Source organism: Bombina bombina, chromosome 2 (assembly GCF_027579735.1).
Source record: "Bombina bombina isolate aBomBom1 chromosome 2, aBomBom1.pri, whole genome shotgun sequence".
Lineage (NCBI taxonomy): Eukaryota > Metazoa > Chordata > Amphibia > Anura > Bombinatoridae > Bombina > Bombina bombina.
In genome coordinates this window covers 936,290,486-936,315,411 of record NC_069500.1, presented here as the reverse complement: position 1 = coordinate 936,315,411, position 24,926 = coordinate 936,290,486, and the positions used below count along the sequence as shown (strand labels likewise).

Here is a 24,926-nt window from a genome sequence, read left to right as displayed (position 1 = left end):
CTTGCAGATAATCCTTTCTCCAAACCCTCTTGTAGAAAGGATAGAATCTTAGGAATTTTTACCCTGTTCCATGGGAATCCTTTCGATTCGCACCAACAGATATATTTTTTCCATACTTTATGGTAAATTTTTCTAGTTACAGGCTTTCTAGCCTGAATAAGAGTATCAATGACAGAATCTGAGAACCCACGCTTTGATAAAATCAAAAGTTCAATCTCCAAGCAGTCAGTTGGAGTGATGCCAGATTCGGATGTTCGAACGGACCTTGAACAAGAAGGTCCCGTCTCAAAGGTAGCTTCCATGGTGGAGCCGATGACATATTCACCAGGTCTGCATACCAAGTTCTGCGTGGCCACGCAGGAGCTATCAAGATCACCGAAGCCCTCTCCTGATTGATCCTGGCTACCAGCCTGGGAATGAGAGGAAACGGTGGGAACACATAAGCTAGGTTGAAGGTCCAGGGCGCTACTAGTGCATCTTGGGATCCCTGGATCTGGACCCGTAGCAAGGAACCTTGAAGTTCTGACGAGACGCCATCAGATCCATGTCTGGAATGCCCCATAATTGAGTTATTTGGGCAAAGATTTCCGGATGGAGTTCCCACTCCCCCGGATGAAATGTCTGACGACTCAGAAAATCCGCTTCCCAATTTTCCACTCCTGGGATGTGGATTGCAGACAAGTGGCAGGAGTGAAGCTCCGCCCATTGAATTACTTTGGTCACTTCTTCCATCGCCAGGGAACTCCTTGTTCCCCCCTGATGGTTGATATATGCAACAGTCGTCATGTTGTCTGATTGAAACCTTATGAATTTGGCCTTTGCTAGTTGAGGCCAAGCCTTGAGAGCATTGAATATCGCTCTCAGTTCCAGAATGTTTATCGGGAGAAGAGATTCTTCCCGAGACCATAGACCCTGAGCTTTCAGGTGTTTCCAGACCGCGCCCCAGCCCACCAGGCTGGCGTCGGTCGTTACAATGACCCACTCTGGTCTTCTGAAGCTCATCCCTTGGGACAGGTTGTCCAGGGTCAGCCACCAACGGAGTGAATCTCTGGTCCTCTGATCTACTTGGATCGTCGGGGACAAGTCTGTATAATCCCCATTCCACTGTCTGAGCATGCACAGTTGTAATGGTCTTAGATGAATTCGCGCAAAAGGAACTATGTCCATTGCCGCAACCATCAAACCTATTACTTCCATGCACTGCGCTATGGAAGGAAGAAGAACAGAAAGAAGTACTTGACAAGAGCTTAGAAGTTTTGATTTTCTGGCTTCTGTCAGAAAAATCTTCATTTCCAAGGAGTCTATTATTGTTCCCAAGAAGGGAACTCTTGTTGACGGGAATAGGGAACTTTTTTCTACGTTCACTTTCCATCCGTGAGATCTGAGAAAGGCTAGGACAATGTCCGTATGAGCCTTTGCTTGTGGCAGAGACGACGCTTGAATCAGTATGTCGTCCAAGTAGGGTACTACTGCAATGCCCCTTGGCCTTAGCACCGCTAGAAGGGACCCTAGTACCTTTGTGAAAATTCTTGGAGCAGTGGCTAGTCCGAATGGGAGTGCCACAAACTGGTAATGCTTGTCCAGAAAGGCGAATCTTAGGAACCGATGATGTTCCTTGTGGATAGGAATATATAGATACGCATCCTTTAAATCCACCGTGGTCATGAATTGACCTTCCTGGATGGTAGGAAGAATTGTCCGAATGGTTTCCATCTTGAACGATGGGACCTTGAGAAATTTGTTTAGGATCTTGAGATCCAAAATTGGCCTGAATGTTCCCTCTTTTTTGGGAACTATGAACAGATTGGAGTAAAACCCCATCCCTTGTTCTCCTAATGGAACAGGATGAATCACTCCCATTTTTAACAGGTCTTCTACACAATGTAAGAATGCCTGTCTTTTTATTTGGTCTGAAGACAATTGAGACCTGTGGAACCTTCCCCTCGGGGGTAGTTCCTTGAATTCCAGGAGATAACCTTGAGAAACTATTTCTAGCGCCCAAGGATCCTGAACATCTCTTGCCCAAGCCTGAGCGAAGAGAGAGAGTCTGCCCCCCACCAGATCCGGTCCCGGATCGGGGGCCAGCATCTCATGCTGTCTTGGTAGCGGTAGCGGGCTTCTTGGCCTGCTTACCTTTGTTCCAGCCTTGCATCGGTCTCCAGGCTGGCTTGGTTTGAGAAGAATTACCCTCTTGCTTAGAGGATGTAGAATTTGAGGCTGGTCCGTTTCTGCGAAAGGGACGAAAATTTGTTTTATTTTTAGCCTTAAAAGACCTATCCTGAGGAAGGGCGTGGCCCTTTCCCCCAGTGATGTCTGAAATAATCTCTTTCAAGTCAGGGCCAAACTCAGTGGCATCATTGTCCCTACTTTGTCACATTCATCACATATATTTAAATGGATAGGAACCTTGGCTTCCGAACATACAGAACATCGTCTATCTGATAGTTCAGACATGTTAATAGGCATAAACTTGATAACAAAGCACAAAAAACGTTTTAAAATAAAACCGTTACTGTCTCTTTAAATTTTAAACTGAACACACTTTTTTACTGAATATACGCAAAAGTATGAAGGAAATGTTCAAAATTCACCAAAATTTCACCACAGTGTCATAAAGCCTTAAAAGTATTGCACACCAAATTTGAAAGCTTTAACTCTTAAAATAACGGAACCGGAGCCGTTTTTACATTTAACCCCTATACAGTCCCTGGTATCTGCTTTGCTGAGACCCAACCAAGCCCAGAGGGGAATACGATACCAAATGACGCCTTCAATAAGCTTTTTCAGTGGATCTGAGCTCCTCACACATGCATCTGCATGCCTTACTTCTCAAAAACAACTGCGCATTAGTGGCGCGAAAATGAGGCTCTGCCTATGACTAGAAAAGGCCCCCAGTGAAAAAGGTGTCCAATACAGTGCCTGCCGTTTTTTTAACAAAATTGCCAAGATTAAAATAACTCTCCAAAGTTATAAACCATTAAATATGCTTATATAGTAATCGTTTTGGCCCAGAAAAATGTCTACCAGTCTTTAAAGCCCTTGTGAAGCCCTTTTATACTTATATTGAAAATTAAGAAAATGGCTTACCGGAAAATGACAGCTTCCAGCATTACCAAGTCTTGTTAGAAATGTGTCATACCTCAAGCAGCCAAAGTCTGCTCACTGTTTCCCCCAACTGAAGTTAATTCCTCTCAACAGTCCTGTGTGGAAACAGCCATCGATTTTAGTAACGGTTGCTAAAATCATTTTCCTCTTACAAACAGAAATCTTCATCTCTTTTCTGTTTCAGAGTAAATAGTATATACCAGCACTATTTTAAAATAACAAACTCTTGATAGAAGAATAAAAACTACATTTAAACACCAAAAAACTCTGAGCCATCTCCGTGGAGATGTTGCCTGTGCAACGGCAAAGAGAATGACTGGGGAAGGCGGAGCCTAGGAGGGATCATGTGACCAGCTTTGCTGGGCTTTTTGCCATTTCCTGTTGGGGAAGAGAATATCCCACAAGTAAGGATGACGCCGTGGACCGGACACACCTATGTTGGAGAAAAACGGTATATAAAATGTGTGGGTACAGTAAATGAGTAAGAGGAAAATTACAACTAAGCACAAACACCACAGAAATTTAAAAATGGCCTTGGTCCCAAACGGTAAGAAAATTGAAAAATGGTTTGGTCACTAAGGGGTTAAAGGGACACTTAACCCCAAAAAATTCTATTATGATTCAGGTAGAGAATAAAATTTTAAATAACATTCCAATTTACTTCTATTATTTTATTTGCGTAATTCTTTAGATATCCTTTGTTGAAGAAATAACAATGCACATTGGTGAGCCAATCACATGAGGCATCTGTCTGCAGCCACCAATCAGCAGCTACTGTGCCTATCTAGATATGCTTTTCAGCAAAGGATATCACAAGAATGAAGCAAATTAGATAATAGAAGTAAACTAGAAAGTTGTTAAAAATTGCATGCTCTTTCTAAATCATGATTTTTTTTTTGGGGGGTTTAATGTCCCTTTAACCCCTTAACGACCGAGGACGTGCAGGGTACGTCCTCAAAAAAAAGGCAGTTAACGCCTGAGGACGTACCCTGCACGTCCTCGGTGTGGAAAGCAGCTGGAAGCGATCCTGCTCACTTCCAGCTGCTTTCCGGTTATTGCAGTGATGCCTCGATATGGAGGCATCCTGCAATAACTCTAGATGGCCATCCGATGCAGAGAGAGCCACTCTGTGGCCCTCTCTGCACCGGACATCGATGGCCGGTATCGTTGGTGGGTGGGAGCCGACTTGGGAGGCGGGTGGGCGGCCATCGATGGGCCGGGTAATGTAGAGGGGGGCGGGATCGGGGGCAGGGCCGATGGGGGCGCGCACGGGGGGCGGCGTGCGGGCGCGTGCACAGGGCGGGAGCGGGTGGGAACGCTACACTACAGAAAATATAACTGTGCATAAAAGTTTGAGAAAGGGGTATTTTTATTTGAAATATAAATCGAAGGTATCTAGGAGGGGGTGGGGGGTTGGTCTTTGGTGGGGCAGGGAGCTACACTACAGAAAAGGGGAAAAATAAAAAAATATAATCAATTTTATTCTAAACTGGGTACTGGCAGACAGCTGCCAGTACCCAAGATGGCGGCTATTAAGACAGAGGGGGAGAGTTAGAGAGCTGTTTGGTGGGGGATCAGTCAGGTTGGGGGCTAAAGGGGGGTCCTACAGAGCAGCATATGTAAATATGCCTTTTCTTTAAAAAAAAAAAAGCCCAAATATAGCTTTTATTTTAGTACTGGCAGTTTCTGCCAGTACTTAAGATGGCGGGGACAATTGTGGGGTGGGGGAGGGAAGAGAGCTGTTTGGGAGGGATCAGGGGGTCTGATGTTTCAGGTGGGAGGCTAAGCTCTACACTAAAGCTAAAATTAACCCTGCAAGCTCCCTACAAGCTACCTAATTAACCCCTTCACTGCTAGCCATAATACGTGTGATGCGCATTTAGCGGCCTAAGTACCAAAAAGCAACGCCAAAGCCATATATGTCTGCTATTTCTGAACAAAGGGGATCACAGAGAAAAATTTACAACCATTTATGCCATAATTGCACAAGCTGTTTGTAAATAATTTCAGTGAGAAACAAAAAGTTTGTGAAAAAGGGAACTTTTTTTTTTATTTGATCGCATTTGGCGGTGAAATGGTGGCATGAAATATACCAAAATGTGCCTAGATCAATACTTTGGGTTGTCTGCTACACTAGACTAAAGCTAAAATTAACCCTACAAGCTCCCTACAAGCTCCCTAATTAACCCCTGCACTGCTGGGCATAATACACGTGTGGTGCGCAGCGGCATTTAGCGGCCTTCTAATTACCAAAAAGCAATGCCAAAGCCATATATGTCTGCTATTTCTGAACGAAGGGGATCCCAGAGAAAAATTTACAACCATTTGTGCCATAATTGCACATGCTGTTTGTAAATAATTTCAGTGAGAAACCGAAAGTTTGTGAAAAAGTGAACGATTTTTTGTATTTGATCGCATTTGGCGGTGAAATGGTGGCATGAAATATACCAAAATTGGTCTAGATCAATACTTTGGGATGTCTTCTAAAAAAAAATATATACATGTCAAGGGATATTCAGGGATTCCTGAAAGATATCAGTGTCCCAATGTAACTAGCGCTAATCTTGAATAAAATGGTTTGGAAATAGCAAAGTGCTACTTGTATTTATGGCCCTATAACTTGCAAAAAAAGCAAAGAACATGTAAACATTGGGTATTTCTAAACTCAGGACAAAATTTAGAAAATATTTAGCATGGGTGTTTTTTGGTGGTTGTAGATGTGTAACAGATTTTGGGGGTCAAAGTTAGAAAAAGTGTGTTTTTTCCATTTTTTTCTCATATTTTATAATTTTTTTTATAATAAATTATAAGATATGATGAAAATAATGCTATCTTTGGAAAGTCCATTTAATGGCGAGAAAAACGGTATATAATATGTGTGGGTACAGTAAATGAGCAAGAGGAAAATTACAGATAAACACAAACACCGCAAAAATGTAAAAATAGCCTTGGTCCCAAACGGACAGAAAATGAAAAAGTGCTGTGGTCATTAAGGGGTTAAATATGTGTCACTAGAGTTTGCAACTAATGACTGGGTAGAATATAGCAATGTTAAAGCTTCCATATCTTATCTCTGTAAACAAAAAATAATACTAAGGGCCCGATGAGCTAAACCTCTTAGTTCGGTGAGATGATCTAAAATGATCCTCCAGCACTGTGAGATTCCTAGAGAAATTCTTAAAAGGCAGATTTTGCTTAACTTCTCCAAGGGGTGTTCCCTGCATTTCTATGTGAAGGAGATACAAGCCCAGTGCAATATAGCACTCCATGACATGACAGTTCTGCTGCATTTACACATTGTGCTTTGTATTTTATGTTACTTTACACTTCAGATTAAGTTTTATTACATTTAAACTTGCACTATTATATTTTGTATACAGCAGTGTATTTAGGATTCTGATTTTACAGATTCTAATTATGCTTTTACAATTTCGGTGTAAGGATCATACTTTGTATATTTATGTTTATCTTTTACAAATAACAATTCACTTTGTATTTCTTGTAATTAAAATAAAACTAAAAGACTGACAGCTCCTCATAGGGAAAGCTGCCCCTAGACTTAACACCCAGCCAGTATTTATAAGGTTGTAGACAATGTAAGAAATTCAGAATAGATATAAATATAAAATACCCTTGTGACTGGATCATCTGCTAGATTTGGTGAATTCCGTTTCATTGACATGAACCTTTTTACATATTAACTACTACTTTAGTTTCTGGTTTATGCTACATAACTTATTACAATAACTAGTATAGCCATTTTTGTTGTCCCAACCCTATCTATTCTATCTTACTCCTGGTCCCCAGCGGAAAACTTATTTCCAAGCATTATTTCTGTGTGTTTAAGCCCTTTGCAAGGGTTAAACGCACAGTAGAGCAGTATCTATAATCTTAAAAAGGGAAATTTATTCTTACCTGATAAATTTGTTTCTTTTACGATACAATGAGTCCACGGATTTCATCCTTACTTGTGGGATATCGCCTCCTGGTCAGCAGGAGGAGGCAAAGAGCACCACAGCAGAGCTGTATATATAGCTCCTCCCTTTCCTCCCACTCCAGTCATTCGACCGAAGTTAGGAAGAGAAAGGAAAAGCCAAGGTGCAGAGGTGTCTGAAGTTTAACAAAAAGTAAATAACCTGTCTCATAACAGGGCGGGCCGTGGACTCATCGTATCGTAAAAGAAACAAATTTATCAGGTAAGAATAAATTTCCCTTTTCGTTTACAAGATAAGATGAGTCCACGGATTTCATCCTTACTTGTGGGATACAATACCAAAGCTATAGTACACGGATGAAAAGGGAGGGACAAGACAGGGAACCTAAACGGAAGGCACCACTGCTTGAAGAACTTTTCTCCCAAAAACAGCCTCAGACGAGGCAAAAGTATCAAATTTGTAAAATTTGGAAAAAGTGTGAACAGACGACCAAGTTGCATCTTTGCACATCTGTTCAACAGAAGCATCATCTTTGAATGCCCATGAGGAAGCCACAGCCCTAGTGGAATGAGCCGTAATTCGTTCAGGAGGCTGCTGTCCAGCAGTCTCGTATGCAAAACGGATGATACTCTTCAGCCAAAATGAGAGAGAGGTAGCCGTAGCTTTCTGACCCCTACGCTTCCTAGAAAACACAACAAACAGGGAAGACGATTGACGAAAATCCTTAGTTGCCTGTAAGTAAAACTTCAAAGCACGGACCACGTCCAAATTATGTAACAACCGCTCCTACTTAGAAGAAGGATTAGGACACAATGAAGGAACAACAATTTCCTGATTAATATTTTTATTTGAAACAAACTTAGGAAGAAAACCAGGTTTGGTACGTAACACCACCTTATCCGAATGAAAAATAAGATAAGGAGAATCACATTTTAATGCCGAAAGCTCAGATACTCTGCGAGCAGAAGAAATAGTAACCAAAAATAAAACTTTCCAAGATAATAACTTAATATCTATGGAATGCATAGGTTCAAACGGAACCCCTTGAAGAACTTTAAGAACTAAATTCAAACTCCAAGGAGGAGCAATTGGTCTAAACACAGGCCTGATTCTAGTCAGAGCCTGACAAAAAGAATGGACATCTGGAACATCTGCCAGACGCTTGTGTAACAAAATAGACAAAGCAGAAATCTGTCCCTTTAAGGAACTTGCTGACAACCTTTTCTCCAATCCGTCTTGGAGAAAAGACAAAATCCTGGGAATCCTAACCCTACTCCATGAGTAGCCCTTGGATTCGCACCAATAAAGATATTTACGCAATATCTTATGGTAAATCTTTCTAGTAACAGGCTTATGTGCCTGAATCAAGGTATCTATGACCGAATCAGAAAACCCTCGCTTAGATAAAATCAAGCGTTCAATCTCCAAGCAGTTAGCTGCAGAGAAACTAGATTCGGATGATGGAAGGGTCTCTGAATGAGAAGGTCTTTCCGCAATGGAAGCCTCCATGGTGGCTGAAATGAAATGTCCACCAGATCGGCATACCACGTCCTGCGAGGCCACGCAGGAGCGATGAGGATCACAGATGCCCTCTCCTGTTTGACTCAAGCAATCACCCGGGGAAGGAGAGCAAATGGAGGAAACACATAAGCTAGGCTGAAAGACCAAGGTACTGCCAAGGCATCTATCAGCTCGGCCTGGGGATCACTGGACCTCGATCCGTATCTCGGAAGCTTGACATTCTGACGAGATGTCATAAGATCCAACTCCGGCTTGCCCCATCTGCGAATCAAGCTGGCAAATACCTCCGGATGAAGTTCCCATTCTCCCGGATGAAATGTCTGTCTGCTCAGAAAATCCGCTTCCCAGAGGGTCTGCGGAAACATGTCCCCTTGGATAGATGATCCAGCGACACCCACCATAGAAGAGAGTCCCTCGTCTCCTGGTCTAGATTTATTGGAGGAGACAAATTTGTATAATCTCCATTCCACTGTCTGAGCATGCTCAGTTGCAGAGGTCTGAGATGAAAACGAGCAAACGGAATGATGTCCATTGCCGCTACCATAAATCCAATTGTCTCCATGCACTGAGCCACTGACGGCCGAGGATTTGTCTGAATGAAGGGTTCGGCATGTATCCAGAATCTTTAACTTTGACCTCCGTCAAAAAGATTTTCATGCACAGAGAGTCGATTACAGTTCCCAAGAAAGGAACCCTTGTCTGTGGAACCAGCAAACTCTTTTCTAGATTCACTTTCCACCCGTGAGTCCTCAGAAAGGACAGAACAATATCGGTATGAGACTTCGCTAGATAATAAGACAACGCCTGGATCAGAATATCATCCAGATAAGGCGCCACTGCAATGCCCCGTGGTCTTAGAACCGCCTGCAGAGACCCCAGAACCTTCGTGAAAATTCTGGGAGCCGTGGCCAGACTGAAAGGAAGAGCCACAAACTGAAAGTGTTTGTCCAGAAAGGCAAACCTCAGGAACTTGTGATGATCTCTGTGGATAGAAACATGAAGATATGCATCCTTTAGATCCACGGTAGTCATAAATTGACCCTTCTGGATCAATGGAAGAATGGTCTGAATAGTTTCCATCTTGAAGGATGGAACTTTTGAGGTCTAAAATAGGTCAGAACGTTCTCTCTTTTTTGGGAACTACAAAGAGATTTGAATAAAATCCCTACCCCTGTTCCAGTACCGGAACGGGACATATCACTTCCATGGAAGAGAGGTCTCTTACACAACATAAGAACGCCTCTCTTTTTATCTGGTCTGCAGATAATCGAGAAAGATGGAACCTTCCTCTGGGGGAGGAATTTCTGAACTCCAACTGATACCCCTGAGACACAATTTCCAGTGTCCAGGGATCCTGAACATGTCTTATCCAGGCCTAGACAAAGAGAGAAAGTCTGCCCCCTACTAGATCCGGTCCCGGATTGGGGGCCGACCCTTAATGCTGACTTGGTAGTAGTAGCAGGCTTCTTGGATTGTTTACCCTTGATCCATGTGGACTTGGCCTGAGAATAATACCCTTCCTGTTTAGAGGAAGAGGAGACCCCCTTGTAATTTCGAAAGGAATGAAAATTACTCTGTTGCCCTCTCTGTTTGGACTTCTTATCTTGCGGGAGGAGATGACCCTTACCTCCCGTGATGTCAGAAATAATCTCCTTCAGGTCAGGCCTGAAAAGAGCCTTTCCCTTGTAAGGAATAGCCAACAGCTTAGACTTGGATGACACATCCGCAGACCAAGACTTCAGCCATAAGGCCCTGCGTGCTAAGATGGCAAAACCCGAGCTCTTAGCCGCCAATTTAGTAATCTGCAGAGAAGCATTTGTAATAAACAAATTGGCTAACTTAAGGGCCTTAATCCGATCCTGTATCTCTTCCAAAGGAGTCTCATTCTTAAGAGACTCTTCCAGAGCATCGAACCAATAAGCGGCCGCAGTGGTAACTGTAACAATACAGGCCGCCGGTTGCAAAAGGAATCCCTGGTGAACGTACATCTTCTTAAGGAGACCCTCCAACTTCTTATCCATAGGGTCCTTAAAAGCACAACTATCTTCAATAGGAATAGTAGTCCGTTTGGCCAGGGTAGAGATGGCTCCCTCTACCTTGGGAACCGTCTGCCAAGAATCCCTAATAGCGTCGGCTATAGGGTACATTTTCTTAAAAATAGGAGAAGGGGAGAATGGAATACCTGGTCTCTCCCATTCTTTAGCAAGAATCTCCGAAGTTCTCTTAGGAACTGGAAAAACATCAGAGTAAGAAGGGACTTCCAAGTATTTGTCCAACTTACTCAATTTTTCTGGAGGGACCACTATTGAGTCACAATCATCCAGAGTAACCAACACCTCCCTCAGTAATAGGCGAAGGTGTTCAAGCTTAAACCTGAAAGAGATCTCAGAATCAGTCAGGGGCAAGGCACTCCCAGAATCAGAGAGTTCACCGTCAGACAGGACCTCCGTGCCCTCCAATTCACTGCAGGAGGGTACGCCCTCAATCGCCATCAGAGAATCAGAGGCTGAATTGACCACACAATTGTCCCTTCTTGTACGCTTGCCGTGCAATATAGGAAAATTAGATAACGCATCAGAAAGAGTAGAAGACATCACTGCAGCAATGTATTTTAATGTAAATGCGGCAGAAACTGGCAAAATACCTGGCACCACTTGAGCGGGTGTTAAAGGCTGTGACGCTTGGGGAGAAAGCTGCGGCATACTCTGCATCTTATCTGTAGACTCTTGAGAAGCATCCGCTTTAGGCAATGATGTATCAAAAAAAATTTGGTCTTTATAGTGCAAAGCCCTCTCAACACATGAAAGGCAAAAAGGAACAGGAGGTTCCACAGTGGCATTCAAACACATAGAACATGGGACAGTTTGAATCCTATCTGAATCCATGATTTAACAGAAAAGTAAAAACAACAACTTGACTTGTCTCTTTAAAAATAATAATACTAAAATTATTTTCAAAATATATGAAAACTAACTACTGTCAGTACCCAAGATACCTCCGGATGGAGCTACTGACCCAGTATTGCAAGCAAAGTGAAAAACAGTTAAGAACTCTTTGTGTTTTCAGACACCAATAAAAGAAAAAACGGCACCTTGCCTCAGCAGCTCTGCTGAGGCGCCTACCTGCCCCCTCGATCCACCAAGCAGACTTAAATACAAGCTCCGGATCAATGCTACGACGCCCAAGACCGCTTGCTTTGTAACCATGCAGTCGTGGCGTCTCTCAGACAGCACCTACTCTACTAACAGTCAGGACTTTCCGGAAGTGAATGAACACTGCGCGGCTTCTCTCCAGCCTCAGCGTGCCAAAGAATGTCCCGCCCATTGTGGGCGTTGCTCTAAGCCCATAGAAGAACGTCAACTGTGCCATAACAAAAGTCGACACAGACATGTTGTTAGACCGGGGCAAATCAATAAATATAACTCATTGTGTCCTCACTAGTCCCACAAATACACAATCATGAACCGGAGTCTCCGGTAATAATCCCCAGTGTCAGTCAAAACCCCTTTAGGCAATAAAATAAAAAATAGCCATGTGCCCTCTTAGTGTTTTTTTTAAGATAACACGCAGCAAGGAATATAAAATAACAGTGTCGGTGCAACATAACTCCATGAGAACCCACACTCTGTTGGCAAGAAAGTCCTGTCCCCAGAGAGCCTATGATCTTTCCCCAACAGAAAACATACAGCCATTTCTGAGATAGCACCCAGAACAATAAAGACTGCACTTACCTCTATGCTGAGCGACAGCATGACACGTCCCACAGGATCAAGAGGTCTTCTCCCTCCTGCAGCTCTGTGGACACAGAAGGGCCTTAGTTGCTATTTGCTAAGACCATAATCCAGAAGGGCAGCACAAGTATGGGAGGCGCAGTGAGGATAAAACCCCACCAGTTCCCATTGCTTTAAAGCCACCTGTAGCTCTACACTAGAGGCTGACAAGGAATACAGCTACACCCTTAGTAAAATAGCAGACTTTGGCACCATTTTAAAATAATAAACTCTTGATTGAAGAATCTAAACTAACACCTCACGTTACCTCTTCCTATAACTAACACAGGCAAAGCGATTGACTGGGGTGGGAGGGAAGGGAGGAGCTATATATACAGCTCTGCTGTGGTGCTCTTTGCCTCCTCCTGCTGACCAGGAGGCGACATTTTTCGACTATAATGGCCTTTTCAAAATCTTAGATTTTTTTTTTGTACCAAAAAAAGATCTATTGATCCAAGTGGATACTCCAACACATCTGACAAACTTGTAAATACAGTGTGAGTAGTGTATCCAGGCGCCAACAATGGAGGCTAAGGCTAAAGTTAGAACTTAAATGTTTATTCGAGACAAATCTTCTATACAATAAATGATGCTGTGGTTGTAATGGTTAAAATGTAATAAAACACTTTAGACAAATGGTTAAAATTATTAGTTAAAAATGCAAGGATCCTCGCTGAAATAATTAAAAACAATAAACTATATTATTACACTTTGTACAGGGTAAACTTATATGATCTTACACTTTATACGGAGTATTCATATATATAAAAAACGTAGCTAAAAACAAGTAGCTCCAGTATACAACAATGATATGTGTGAATGTGTGTGTGAGAGCTTGCGCTCCACACTGGGAACTAAATCCAAGTGGTGATAAGTGTGCTTAAAAGAACAGTCCTGTGAGAAAAATTAAAGTCAATCCTGTGACCAAAAATCAAATGTCAATCCTGTGACCAAAAAATGTCAATCCTGTAACCAAAAAATGTCAATCCTGTGGGGAAAGATAATAAAAAATTGGAAGGAAAAAAATAATGTCAATCCTGTGAGGAAAAAAATGGGAAAGAAAAGGATCCTGTGAAAGAATAATGTTGCAATGAGAGTCAATTCTTTTGAAAAACTCCACTCCTGTGCAAAAAAGCAAAAATCTTCTACGTGAAAAATATCCAACAACGTGATATGTGTTACAAAAATAACTTATATAAAATAGAACAGTGCTCTTTGGAGACTGGGCTCCAAGCAAAAATAGAAACACAACAGTAGGAATAACAAACAAATGCTGCCAATCGATAAAAAACCTGTGGAGAAAGAAAATATACAATGTGTAGATAATACTTCCAATGTACCCTCCTAATGAAATAGAGCTTACCAGGTCTACGCTCTTGATAAAGGCCTAGGCAAGGCCGAAACGCGTAGACCTGGTAAGCTCTATTTCATTAGGAGGGTACATTGGAAGTATTATCTACACATTGTATATTTTCTTTCTCCACAGGTTTTTTATCGATTGGCAGCATTTGTTTGTTATTCCTACTGTTGTGTTTCTATTTTTGCTTGGAGCCCAGTCTCCAAAGAGCACTATTCTATTTTATATAAGTTATTTTTGTAACACATATCACGTTGTTGGATATTTTTCACGTAGAAGATTTTTGCTTTTTTGCACAGGAGTAGAGTTTTTCAAAAGAATTGACTCTCATTGCAACATTATTCTTTCACAGGATCCTTTTCTTTCCCATTTTTTTCCTCACAGGATTGACATTATTTTTTTCCTTCCAATTTTTTATTATCTTTCCCCACAGGATTGACATTTTTTGGTTACAGGATTGACATTTTTTGGTCACAGGATTGACATTTGATTTTTGGTCACAGGATTGACTTTAATTTTTCTCACAGGACTGTTCTTTTAAGCACACTTATCACCACTTGGATTTAGTTCCCAGTGTGGAGCGCAAGCTCTCACACACACATTCACACATATCATTGTTGTATACTGGAGCTACTTGTTTTTAGCTACGTTTTTTATATATATATGAATACTCCGTATAAAGTGTAAGATCATATAAGTTTACCCTGTACAAAGTGTAATAATATAGTTTATTGTTTTTAATTATTTCAGTGAGGATCCTTGCATTTTTAACTAATAATTTTAACCATTTGTCTAAAGTGTTTTATTACATTTTAACCATTACAACCACAGCATCATTTATTGTATAGAAGATTTGTCTCGAATAAACATTTAAGTTCTAACTTTAGCCTTAGCCTCCATTGTTGGCGCCTGGATACACTACTCACACTGAAATCCCTCTAGGTGGCAGCTAGGTACCACCATTCCGGGCATACAAGGTTTAGTCGGCGCTGAGATATACATTTGCATAAACTTGTAAATACACTAGACAAGGAAATTATATTATGTAGTTTTTTTACGTAATAAATTAAATTTGAATGGATTTTATCATATAACATGAAAATTGGTAGTTTGATAACCTAACCGATGTTACTGTTACTTACTGTATTTATTATTATACTTTATTTATGAAGCGCCAACATATTCCGCAGCGCTGTCCATAGGTACACTTCATTTAAATAAAACAATGCTATAAGACTTGTAGGAAACAGGACACAATTTACAAACACATACAGGAGGAATTGAGGGCTCTATTCCCGTGGGAATTTACAATCTAGAAGGGTAGGAGGTTGAGAAACAGGAGGTGAGGACTATAAGATTGAGAAAGATGTTAATGCAGAGTTAGATGAGGGAAATGTTGTTAGGTAAGAGAAATATTATTGAGTTCAGTGGTAGGCTTCTCTGAACAAAAAAGTATTCAGGAAGTATTTAAAGGAAGAAAGATTAGGGAAAAGCACGAGGGAGAGTGTTCCAGAGGATAGGTGCTGCACGACAGAAGTCCTGCAGTCTAGCATGAGAGGAGGTGATAGTCGCAGATACAAGGAGCAGGTCATTGTTGGATCTTAGTGGACGGGCTGGAGTATACTTGTTGATTAGAGAGGATAGGTAGAGAGGATAGGTAGAGGGGAGCGGTGTTGGTGAGCGCTTTGTATGCAAGGGTTAGAATTTTGAATTTAATTCTGCTGTGAATGGGGAGCCAATGAAGGGACTCGCAGAGAGGTGCAGAGCGACGGGAAAGGTGGATCAGCCTGGCAGAGGCATTTAGGATGGATTGAAGGGGGAGAGGCAGGAAAGAGGAAGGCCAGTAAGTAGGTTATTGCAGTAATCAAGTCAGGAAATAACAAGGGAGTGGATTATTTGCTTTGTGGTGTTAGCGCTCAGAAAAGTGCGAATCTTGGAAATGTTGTGTAGGTGGTTGCAGCAGGATGAAGATAAGATAGTTATAGGCGGATATTAAATGAGGCAAGATTATTCTGTGTACAGAACATACCCTGATTGCAATATGTAATTTATATACATTGTTATTAGCTACCGCTACTTACTTGGAGATACCCAGAGCTGTAATCTCTGCAGGATGTGTATTGTCTTTCCGATCAAATGCTGTGTGCATAGTGAGCTTGCTTCTAAATACCAACTGGCGCTCCCATCTGTAGCCTGAAAAAGAGTGGAAACAACTTAATGAGCTAAAAGAAATTTTCATTTTAACATTTTACATCTGAAGAGAAATAAGACATTAAACACACTTGTGTTTTTTCTTAAAGGTATAGACAATGCTGTAGCACTTCTTTCCACCTAAGAGGTGCTGCTGCATTGGATTAATCTCATTATCTGGTGGAGTAAAAGGGACATGAAACCCAATTTTTTTTCATGATTCAGATAGAACATATAATTTTAAACAACTTTTGATATTACTTCTAATATTTAATTTGCTTCATTCTCTAGGTATCCTTTGTTGGAAAACATACCTAGGTAGGAAAAGGAGCAGCAATACACTACTGGGAGCTAGCTGCTGATTGGTGACTGCACAAAAATGCCTCTTGTCATTGGCTCAGCCAATGTGGTGAGGTAGCTCTCAATAATGCACTGCTGCTCCTTCAACAAAGGATACCAGAAGAATGAAGCAAATTTGATTAAATACGTAAATGGGAAAGTTGTATGTTCTGTCTGAATCGAGAAAGAAACATTTTGGGTTTCATGACCCTTTAAGTGCAGCAACTTCATTTGGTATTCTTTGCTGAAAGATTAGCAATGCACTACTGGGAGCTAGCTGAACAAATTTGGTGAACTAATGACAAGAGGCATATATGTGCCATAACAAATCAGCAGCCGGCTCCCAGTAGTGCATTGCTGCACTGAGCCTACCTAGGTATTTTTTAACAAAGTTTACCAAAGGAACAAAGCAAATTAGATAATATAATTAAATAGGAAAGTTGTTTTATTTATTATATTCCAATAACTGATTTACAGTTATTAAGATCTAAGCTGGTTTACATTTGTGCTTTGTACCACCCGTCTCCTCTGTGAGAGTTTTTCTCTTGACATATTACAAATACTACTTACATGTCTTCTAATAATGAGGTAACCTGGTTCCAAATGGTACAGCAGAAATGATAAATAACCCATTAAATCTTATAATGATTATTATTAAATCAGTTTTGACTTTTAGGTTTAATAGAATATTTTGGGAGAGCGGATGGGAAAAAAGGGCAAATTTGTCTTAATTCTATTAATTTTCTTTTCTTAGCTTCTTCACGGTTTCTGATAAAAAGTGAAAGATCAGACTGTATAAAATGGTTAACATCTGTATTTAGGTTTATGCCTAAGCAACTATGTTTTAGTGCGTCATACACTTCACAGAATATAATAATATATAATATATTAACAGGTTGCTTTTATCCAATTAAATGAAAACGGCTTACCAATCTTCAGCTTGTTATAGTGCCGCACTTCTGATTGGCTCAGTGGTGCACCACTCTGGACCTGCGGGATCTGTACTTTGGATAGACCTTCTGAATAGTTTACAAAGATAAAGCCTTCTTTTTCATCTAAGCTCAGCTGATCTGACCACTGTTTAGAGTCCTCTGATCCACTATCTGTTGTCCAAGCAGCTAGGCCAGCTCTGGCTGAGGATGCTCTAGGGCGATGTGGTATATTGCTGGGCTGAGACTGGTTCTCCCGTGGCCTGGATTCCTGGCTGACACTTTGATCTTCAACATCAGAGTCACTGCTGTCATCATCCTGGGCTTCATGTCCTGTATCTTTACAAACCACATGAATGGAAAATGCATCAATAATAGCAGACAAAGCATTCAATGTTCATGTTCCGAACTCAGTGAAACCCTTCATGCATCTGACGTTTATCTTGAAAACGAATAGTCATTATTCTCTGGCTTAACAACCCTTAAACCAATCTTACCCCTGAATTACATTACAGGGCCTTGGATTTGAAAGTGTATTATTTTTACAACTGGCACATTTGATTTTGCTGTAGGTTTATTTTGTATCTCCCCAAGAGCTCTGGTTCATATTGAGAAGTGCATTTCTCATTGTATATTCAATGTTACTGTTTTGTCCTGTGATTAGGACAGCTCACATTGTATCCCCTTAAACCTCAGAGGAAACGTGTTTGCAAAGTACTTAGCAATGACAATTATGAAATGGCTTATCTATATAGCCCTCACCCTAAGAGGCAAAAATAAAATAACTAAGGTGTTGCTTTAGGAATTTAGATATCATAACTTTCCCCCCCTTTTTTTGAAACAACTAATTACATTTTCTTTAAAGGTCTGTACCACCTATAGACACTTTGAGTAATGATGGAAAGAATAAGGTTAAATCTATGCAGTGCTCAGAAATTGCAGTTTTTTTCTTCAGTGACACAAAATGTACTACTAACACTACTGACTGACTAATGGTTGGTGTAGAGCCGAAACGCGTAAGCTGGATCTCCACCTGCCTGATGGCTGACACTATAGGACTGAATACCGCTGTTGAATTTGCCTTTTTAATTGGAAACACAATAAAGTTTATGTATTTATGAGAGCCCCTCTTCTTGCAATTTGTGATTGGTATAATGATAGCAAGTCACCTCTCATCTAGATCACAGTACCTAGCACAGGAGCATCCTACCATTTTAGTTAGTCAATAGTGAAGCTGGTACATTCCGTGTCACTGAAGAAATCTGCTTCTGAAGGGGGCGCCCAGCATCATGGTAGAAGGTAAGATTTCCCTCAAAAATAAATACATTAGACTGGTTTTCACAAAAATCTGTTCACTGCATAGATTCATATGAAGCACTTCTATATAATGTAACTGACATCTATTAATTGATATATTTACGATCCTTAAAGGAACAGTCTACTCCAGAATTTTAATTTTTTAAAAAGATAGACAATCCTTTATTATTCCCCTTCCCCAAGTCTGCATAACCAACATGGTAAAAAACAAAATATGTTATGGGATGCGCCAAAAAACTGATAGTATAAATCTATATACAGTGATATAAATTTCTGGTATCAATATTACCTATGTGATTAATTGATATATTTACGATCCTTAAAGGGACAGTCTACTCCAGAATTTTTATTATTTAAAAAGATAGACAATCCTTTATTATTCCCCTTCCCCAAGTCTGCATAACCAACATGGTAAAAAACAAAATATGTTATGGGATGCGGCAAAAAACTGATAGTATAAATCTATATACAGTGATATAAATTTCCGGTATCAATATTACCTATGTGATATATATATATATACATATAAATTAATAAATTAGGTGAACAATACTTGTTTTCAGTCCCCAAAAAAATTCAAAAAGGTGACTGTGAACTTATATTTCTGAAATCCATTTTCACAGAATAGTGGCCGCTTTACTCCTTCCAAATGCTCAACACAAAGCCGAGCCTACGATATCTGTAAAAATGGCAAAGAAAGAGAAGAAGGCGCCATGATGGTGCAAGATCAACTATAATTTAATACAAATACAGTTGTATCCTCAAAATACTCACAAATTGTATAGCACTTGAGAAGTGCAACAAATGCCTGGTGGACCTTTAGGAGCCGTCCAGAAAGCTCACACTCCAGAAATGGAAAGCCAGTGGTTCACTTGATCTCTATGGATTTATTCTTATACACCGGTCCCAAACAGGTAACGCGTGTCTGCTTCCAAATGCTGGATCAACCCCTTGGCAGTGCAAATAGCAGTGATAAAATATAATCACACTCACAGAGAATGTGCTACAATGAGCCTTTTGAAGCAGACAATTTGTGAGTATTTTGAGGATACAACTGTATTTGTATCAAATTATAGTTGATCTTGCACCATCGTGGCGCCTTCTTTTTCTTTGCCATTTTTGCATAACCAACACAGTTATATTAATATACTCTTTACCTCTGCGATTACCTTGTATCTAAGCCTCTGCAGACTGCCCCCTTATTTCAGTTCTTTTGACAGACTTGCATTTTTAGCTAATCAGTGCACTCTCATAAGTAACTCCACGGGCGTGAGCACAATGTTATCTATATGAAACACATTAACTAACGGCCTCTAGCTGTGAAAAACTGTCAAATGCATTCAGTTAAGAGGCGGCCTTCAAGGGCTTAGAAATTAGCATCTGAGAACCTACCTAGGTTAATCTTTTAACTAAGAATATCAAAAGAGAAAATTTGATGATAAAAGTAAAGTAGTTTAAAATTACATGCCCTATCTGAATCACGAAAGCTTAACTTTGCATTTAACTTTCAGTGCTCTGATTATTATAGAGAGTTAAATGCGAAGATAGGGCATGTAACATCTGAGCACTTGCACAATAACAAAAGGATGTCTAGGGACTGTTTTATGAGCATGATCATGTCTTATTTTGAATTGATGATATTTATACAGACCCTCAGATTCTCTACAAATCTGTATACTACTGCTAGTATATATGAAGAATAAAAATAATAAATAAAATACCTATATGTGCTTCTGTGCAGTCATCTGGTATCTCAATGGCATCAGCTGGTTCTGGAGCTGGTGTCTCTGGAACTTGCAAAAATTCCATTCTCCAAAACTATGAACGAGAGAGAAAAAAAAATGACATTTATTATTTGTTGGTATAAAACTTTATCAAGGTTTTAGAACCAGCTGATAGTATATTCAGGTGTATCTGTACTGGCACTACCAGTGTGCTAGTGCTGATATTAGCTTGCAGTGTGTTTATGGGTAAATGCCTAATCTGTGCTTAAATGACCTTTCAACTAGTTTGTGTTTATATAAATACACACCACACATATACATATATTTATATATTGTATAGTTTCCAAACATAGAGTGATCCAGGGACACAGTCATTGAAAAGCCATTTGAGTGTTTTTAGTCTCCTTTGATTATGGACAACTAGGACCAGAGGTATATAAGCTCCTAATTTAGGCAATCACTTTGAAGAATGTACATGGGCCAACCTCTCAAAGAGAGAAGCACAACTTTCAGACCTATTTTACAGCCATAGCTGGCAAAATAAATAATGAAAATGTTGTAGTGCTTAATTATGTGGTTTTATTTTGTGTTTCATTTCATTTTAAATAGAAGTTGACACCTTAAAATGAGCTTACTTCACTTTGAAATCAAGATGACATAGGATATGTGAATCCAAAACATTTCCCCCAAAAAATAAATAAGCAAAAACAAATAAAAGGAAATAAAGACGCAGATTCAAGTCTTAAAGAGACAGTAAAATAAACTTTCATGATTCAGATAGAGCATTCAATATGAAACAGTTTGCGAAAGGGTAAACCGAGGTAGGTGCTTAGGAGCGCACACGTATCTAGCACTCTATGGCAGTAGCGTTTGCAAATATACATACCAGTGCAATAAACATTGCTACAAACACTGCTACTAGATGGCTAAAGACACGTGAACGCTCTTGAGCTCACATAGGATTACAGTATTAAAAAACATAAATTATGCTTACCTGATAATTTTATTTCCATCGTGGGGAGGAGAGTCCACGGCTTCATTCATTACTTTTGGGAATAAAGAACCTGGCCACCAGGAGGCAAAGACACCCCAGCCAAAGGCTTAAATACCTCCTCCACTTCCCTCAACCCTTCAGTCATTCTGCCGAGGGAACAGGGAACAGTAAGAGAAAAATCAGGGTACAAATGGTGCCAGAAGATAAATTAAATTTAGGTCCGCCCACCGGAGTTACGGGCGGGAGCCGTGGACTCTCCTCCCCACGATGGAAATAAAATTATCAGGTAAGCATAATTTATGTTTTCCTTTTAAAGGGGAGGAGAGTCCACGGCTTAATTCATTACTTTTGGGAAACATATAGACAAGCTTTAGAGCAGTGTTTTTCAACCAGTGTGCCGTGGCACACTAGTGTGCCGTGAGAGATCCTCAGGTGTGCCGCGGCAGACTGACAACAGTGCGGGGGTGTCCCTCTTTCAAATTTTGAAGTATTGAGAAATTTGTGACAGGCTCATCAGGCATCATTTACAACCATGACATTGACATTCATTCACAGAAAATCATTATGATTGTTTGTAAATGAATGTAAATATGTCATGTATAGTTTGTAGGAGGCATGGCAGCACAGTAAAGTACAGTATGTATGTATGTATATATATCCTGTATTAGGCTACAATGTGTGATTTTGTAAAATTTTGGGATGGTGGTGTGCCACAGGATTTTTTAATGTAAAAAAGTGTGCCACGGCAAAAAAAAGGTTGCAAATCACTGCTTTAGAGGACACTGAATGAAACCGGGAGGGTAAAAAAGCGGACCCTAATCTGAGGGCACCACAGCCTGTAAAACCTCTCTCCCAAAAACAGCTTCCACAGAAGCAAAAACGTTGTAAGGAGGACCAGGTAGCCACCTTAAAAATCTGCTCCATAAAGGCCTCATTCTTGAAGGCCCAAGACGAAGCCACAGCTCTAGTTGAATGAGCCGTGATCCTCTGAGGAGGCGTATGTCCCACTATCTCATAGGCTAAGCAAATCAAGCTCCTCAACCAAAAGGACAAAGAAGTAGAAGAGGCCCTCTGCCCCTTGCACTTCCCGGAATACACTGCAAAAAGAGATGTAGACTGTCTGAAATCCTTCGTAGCCTGAAGAAAGAACTTCAAGGCACGAACCACATCCAGATTATGAAGTAACCTCTCCTTGGAAGAAGAAGGGTTAGGAAACAAAGAAGGAACACTTATTTCCTGACTGATGTTACGGTTCGACACCACCTTGGGAAGAAACCCCAAACCGGTGCGAAGAAAAGCCTTATCCGCATGAAAAACCAGATAAGGAGGCTCGAATTGCAAGGCAGCCAGCTCAGATACTCTGCATGCCGATGCAATAGCCAACAGGAAGAGAACCTTTCAAGACAGAATCTTAATGTCAATAAAATGCATAGGCTCAAACGGAACCCTCTGCAATACCTTAAGGACCAAGTTTAAGCTCCATGGAGGAGCAGACTGCCTAAAGACAGACCTGATTCTAGACAGAGCCTGAACAAAAGATTAAATGTCAAAAAGCTCAGCGAGTTTCCTGTGCAACAAGACTGATAATGCCGAAATTTGTAATCTTTTAATGGGAGAGAAAAGATATGCTAAAACAACATACAATAGGGTGCGCAAATATAATATTAGGTTCACAAAAAAGGGAGAGGGGGGGTTATCACTGTGTGTAGTGATTGTGAGTGCTGGAATAGCTAAGTGTTCAAATAGTGTTCATGGTATAGTATGAGTGTTGTATAAGAAAGATGATAAGTGTTGGAAAGAAATCGTATCCTTAGTTTAAGGAGTGTTTTAAGTGTCGTGACAAAAATTGAACTCAAGGAGTGGTATTTTCATACGCCACTTGGAAAGTACAAATCTATATTTGTATTAATATTAATATCAAGCTACACAAAAAAGTCCAGACAAAACAAATAAATAAACGTTGAGTAGAGTCGCTGTTACAATCAGCAAATGTGTCAGGCAGCTTCACTCCAAGCCGGTGGTAAGTCGGATAATCTGTAATATTAGAAGTGAAAGAGAGAGCGCCTAATGGTGTGATATCGTTTAAGACCAGATAGATATGATTACTATACACATCCGCCAAATGGATACTCACAAAAGAGTTGGCACTCACAAGTAGTGCATACAGGCAGGCTGACCTTTGTACAGCAGTCAGTACGCTGAATCTGTCAGATTAGTGTAGTAGATCTGTTGTAATAGAAGAGGGAGAGAGCGCCTAATAGTGCAATATCGTCTGTACCAAAAGCGACACACAGAAACAAGGGGGGCAATCAGGTGGATACTCACAAAAAAGTTGGCACTAGCAAGTACTGCATTTGGGCAGGCTGACCTTTAGACAGCAGTCAGTACGCTGAACTACTAGGATTTGTATCCCTCTGGCCAGTAGTATGATAGTTTGCAGATTTCTGTAGATCTTGCTTGTCTTTGGCACCCAAATTTTCTGCACGATAAACGACTGTGGCACAGTGGTTCTGTGTTAACCAATGATCCTAGGAAAAAAATGGAAGTACTCCAAAAAATACACCTGAAGCTGTGTGGTGGCTCAGAGTGTATATGGATCAATTTTCAGTCCATTGAATTCATAATATAAAAACAAACTGAACAAAGGAGAAGTCAGCGAACAAATGCTAGGTGATTTATATTATAAAAGTATTTATTAAAAGCTAAATACAACGCGTTTCTCAGTCGTAATGCTCACTGGCCGTTTCCTCAGGTAAGTATACAAGGTATAGCGGGAAAAAGATATTTAAAAAGACAAAGTGGTCATGATTGGTTGAAGTATCAACCAATAAAACACCATGCATTTGTTATATGTTAGAAACATTGTTACGCTGACAACTAGAAATAACATTTGTTGTTTACAAATATAGAAAACAACTGAATTTTAACATATTAAAAACAAAGAACTTTTGTTGCAATTTAAAATCATTTGGTAAAAAAACAAGGATGTTAAAGAAATTATATGCTGCACTACGTGAATATATTTATAAGGTACAATGTACTCTGCGATTGTTCCGATAGCGATATAAATTGATCTACGAACAAATACATATGTGTGATCAATGTATTATGTGCTTAGGCTTTTGCACGGATTATGTAAAAATAGTATTATGATATCAGTGCTGACACGATATCCGTGCTAACACAAAAAAAGAGAGAATTATTTCGTAACACTGTTTGAATGTATTCAAGATGGTATTATATAACCATTTACATTTTTTAATATGTAAATATAAATGTTCAAAAAGACGCTGGCAATTCTTCCGACCATAAGGATAATAGATTGGTCATAAATGTCAGAATCATATGGTAAGTTTGATATATCGAGTGTACTAATATATGATGTATAATATATAGAGTTTTTAAGCGAACTGTATTGTTATGGCATTATAGCATCTGTGCTGACACAATAATAATAATAATACTAATGATATGTGCATGTAATATCTAATTGTGGTGAGAGTCTTGCCATATGGAACAAGTAGCTGATAGAAGCTATAGTTATGTCTACAAACAACAGACATAATAGTTTACCTAACCAAAAAACAAAAAAAATTGCAAAATCATCAGAAATTGTGAACAAATTATAATAATAATAAACTTGTCAATTGAAAGCTGCCAGATCGATATTTGAATTCAAGCCTGCTGGCCATAAGGTATTAAGTTTATGGATCCAAAAAGTTTCACATTGCCTTAATTTAGTTAG

General features: G+C 40.0%; 1 protein-coding gene across 5 annotated transcripts in view; it reads right to left on the bottom strand.

Moving 5' to 3' along the window:
- WDFY3 (WD repeat and FYVE domain containing 3) overlaps positions 1-24,926 on the bottom strand; it is an 840,855-nt gene that overhangs the window by 5,755 nt on the left and 810,174 nt on the right. For all 5 annotated transcript variants that reach the window (XM_053703393.1, XM_053703396.1, XM_053703395.1 and 2 more), the window contains 3 exons: positions 20,185-20,281; positions 17,147-17,485; positions 15,770-15,881 (listed from right to left, as the gene is read on the bottom strand). In XM_053703393.1, the coding sequence (XP_053559368.1) occupies positions 15,770-15,881; positions 17,147-17,485; positions 20,185-20,281 (548 nt within the window). The remainder of the gene's footprint in view (positions 1-15,769; positions 15,882-17,146; positions 17,486-20,184; positions 20,282-24,926) is intronic.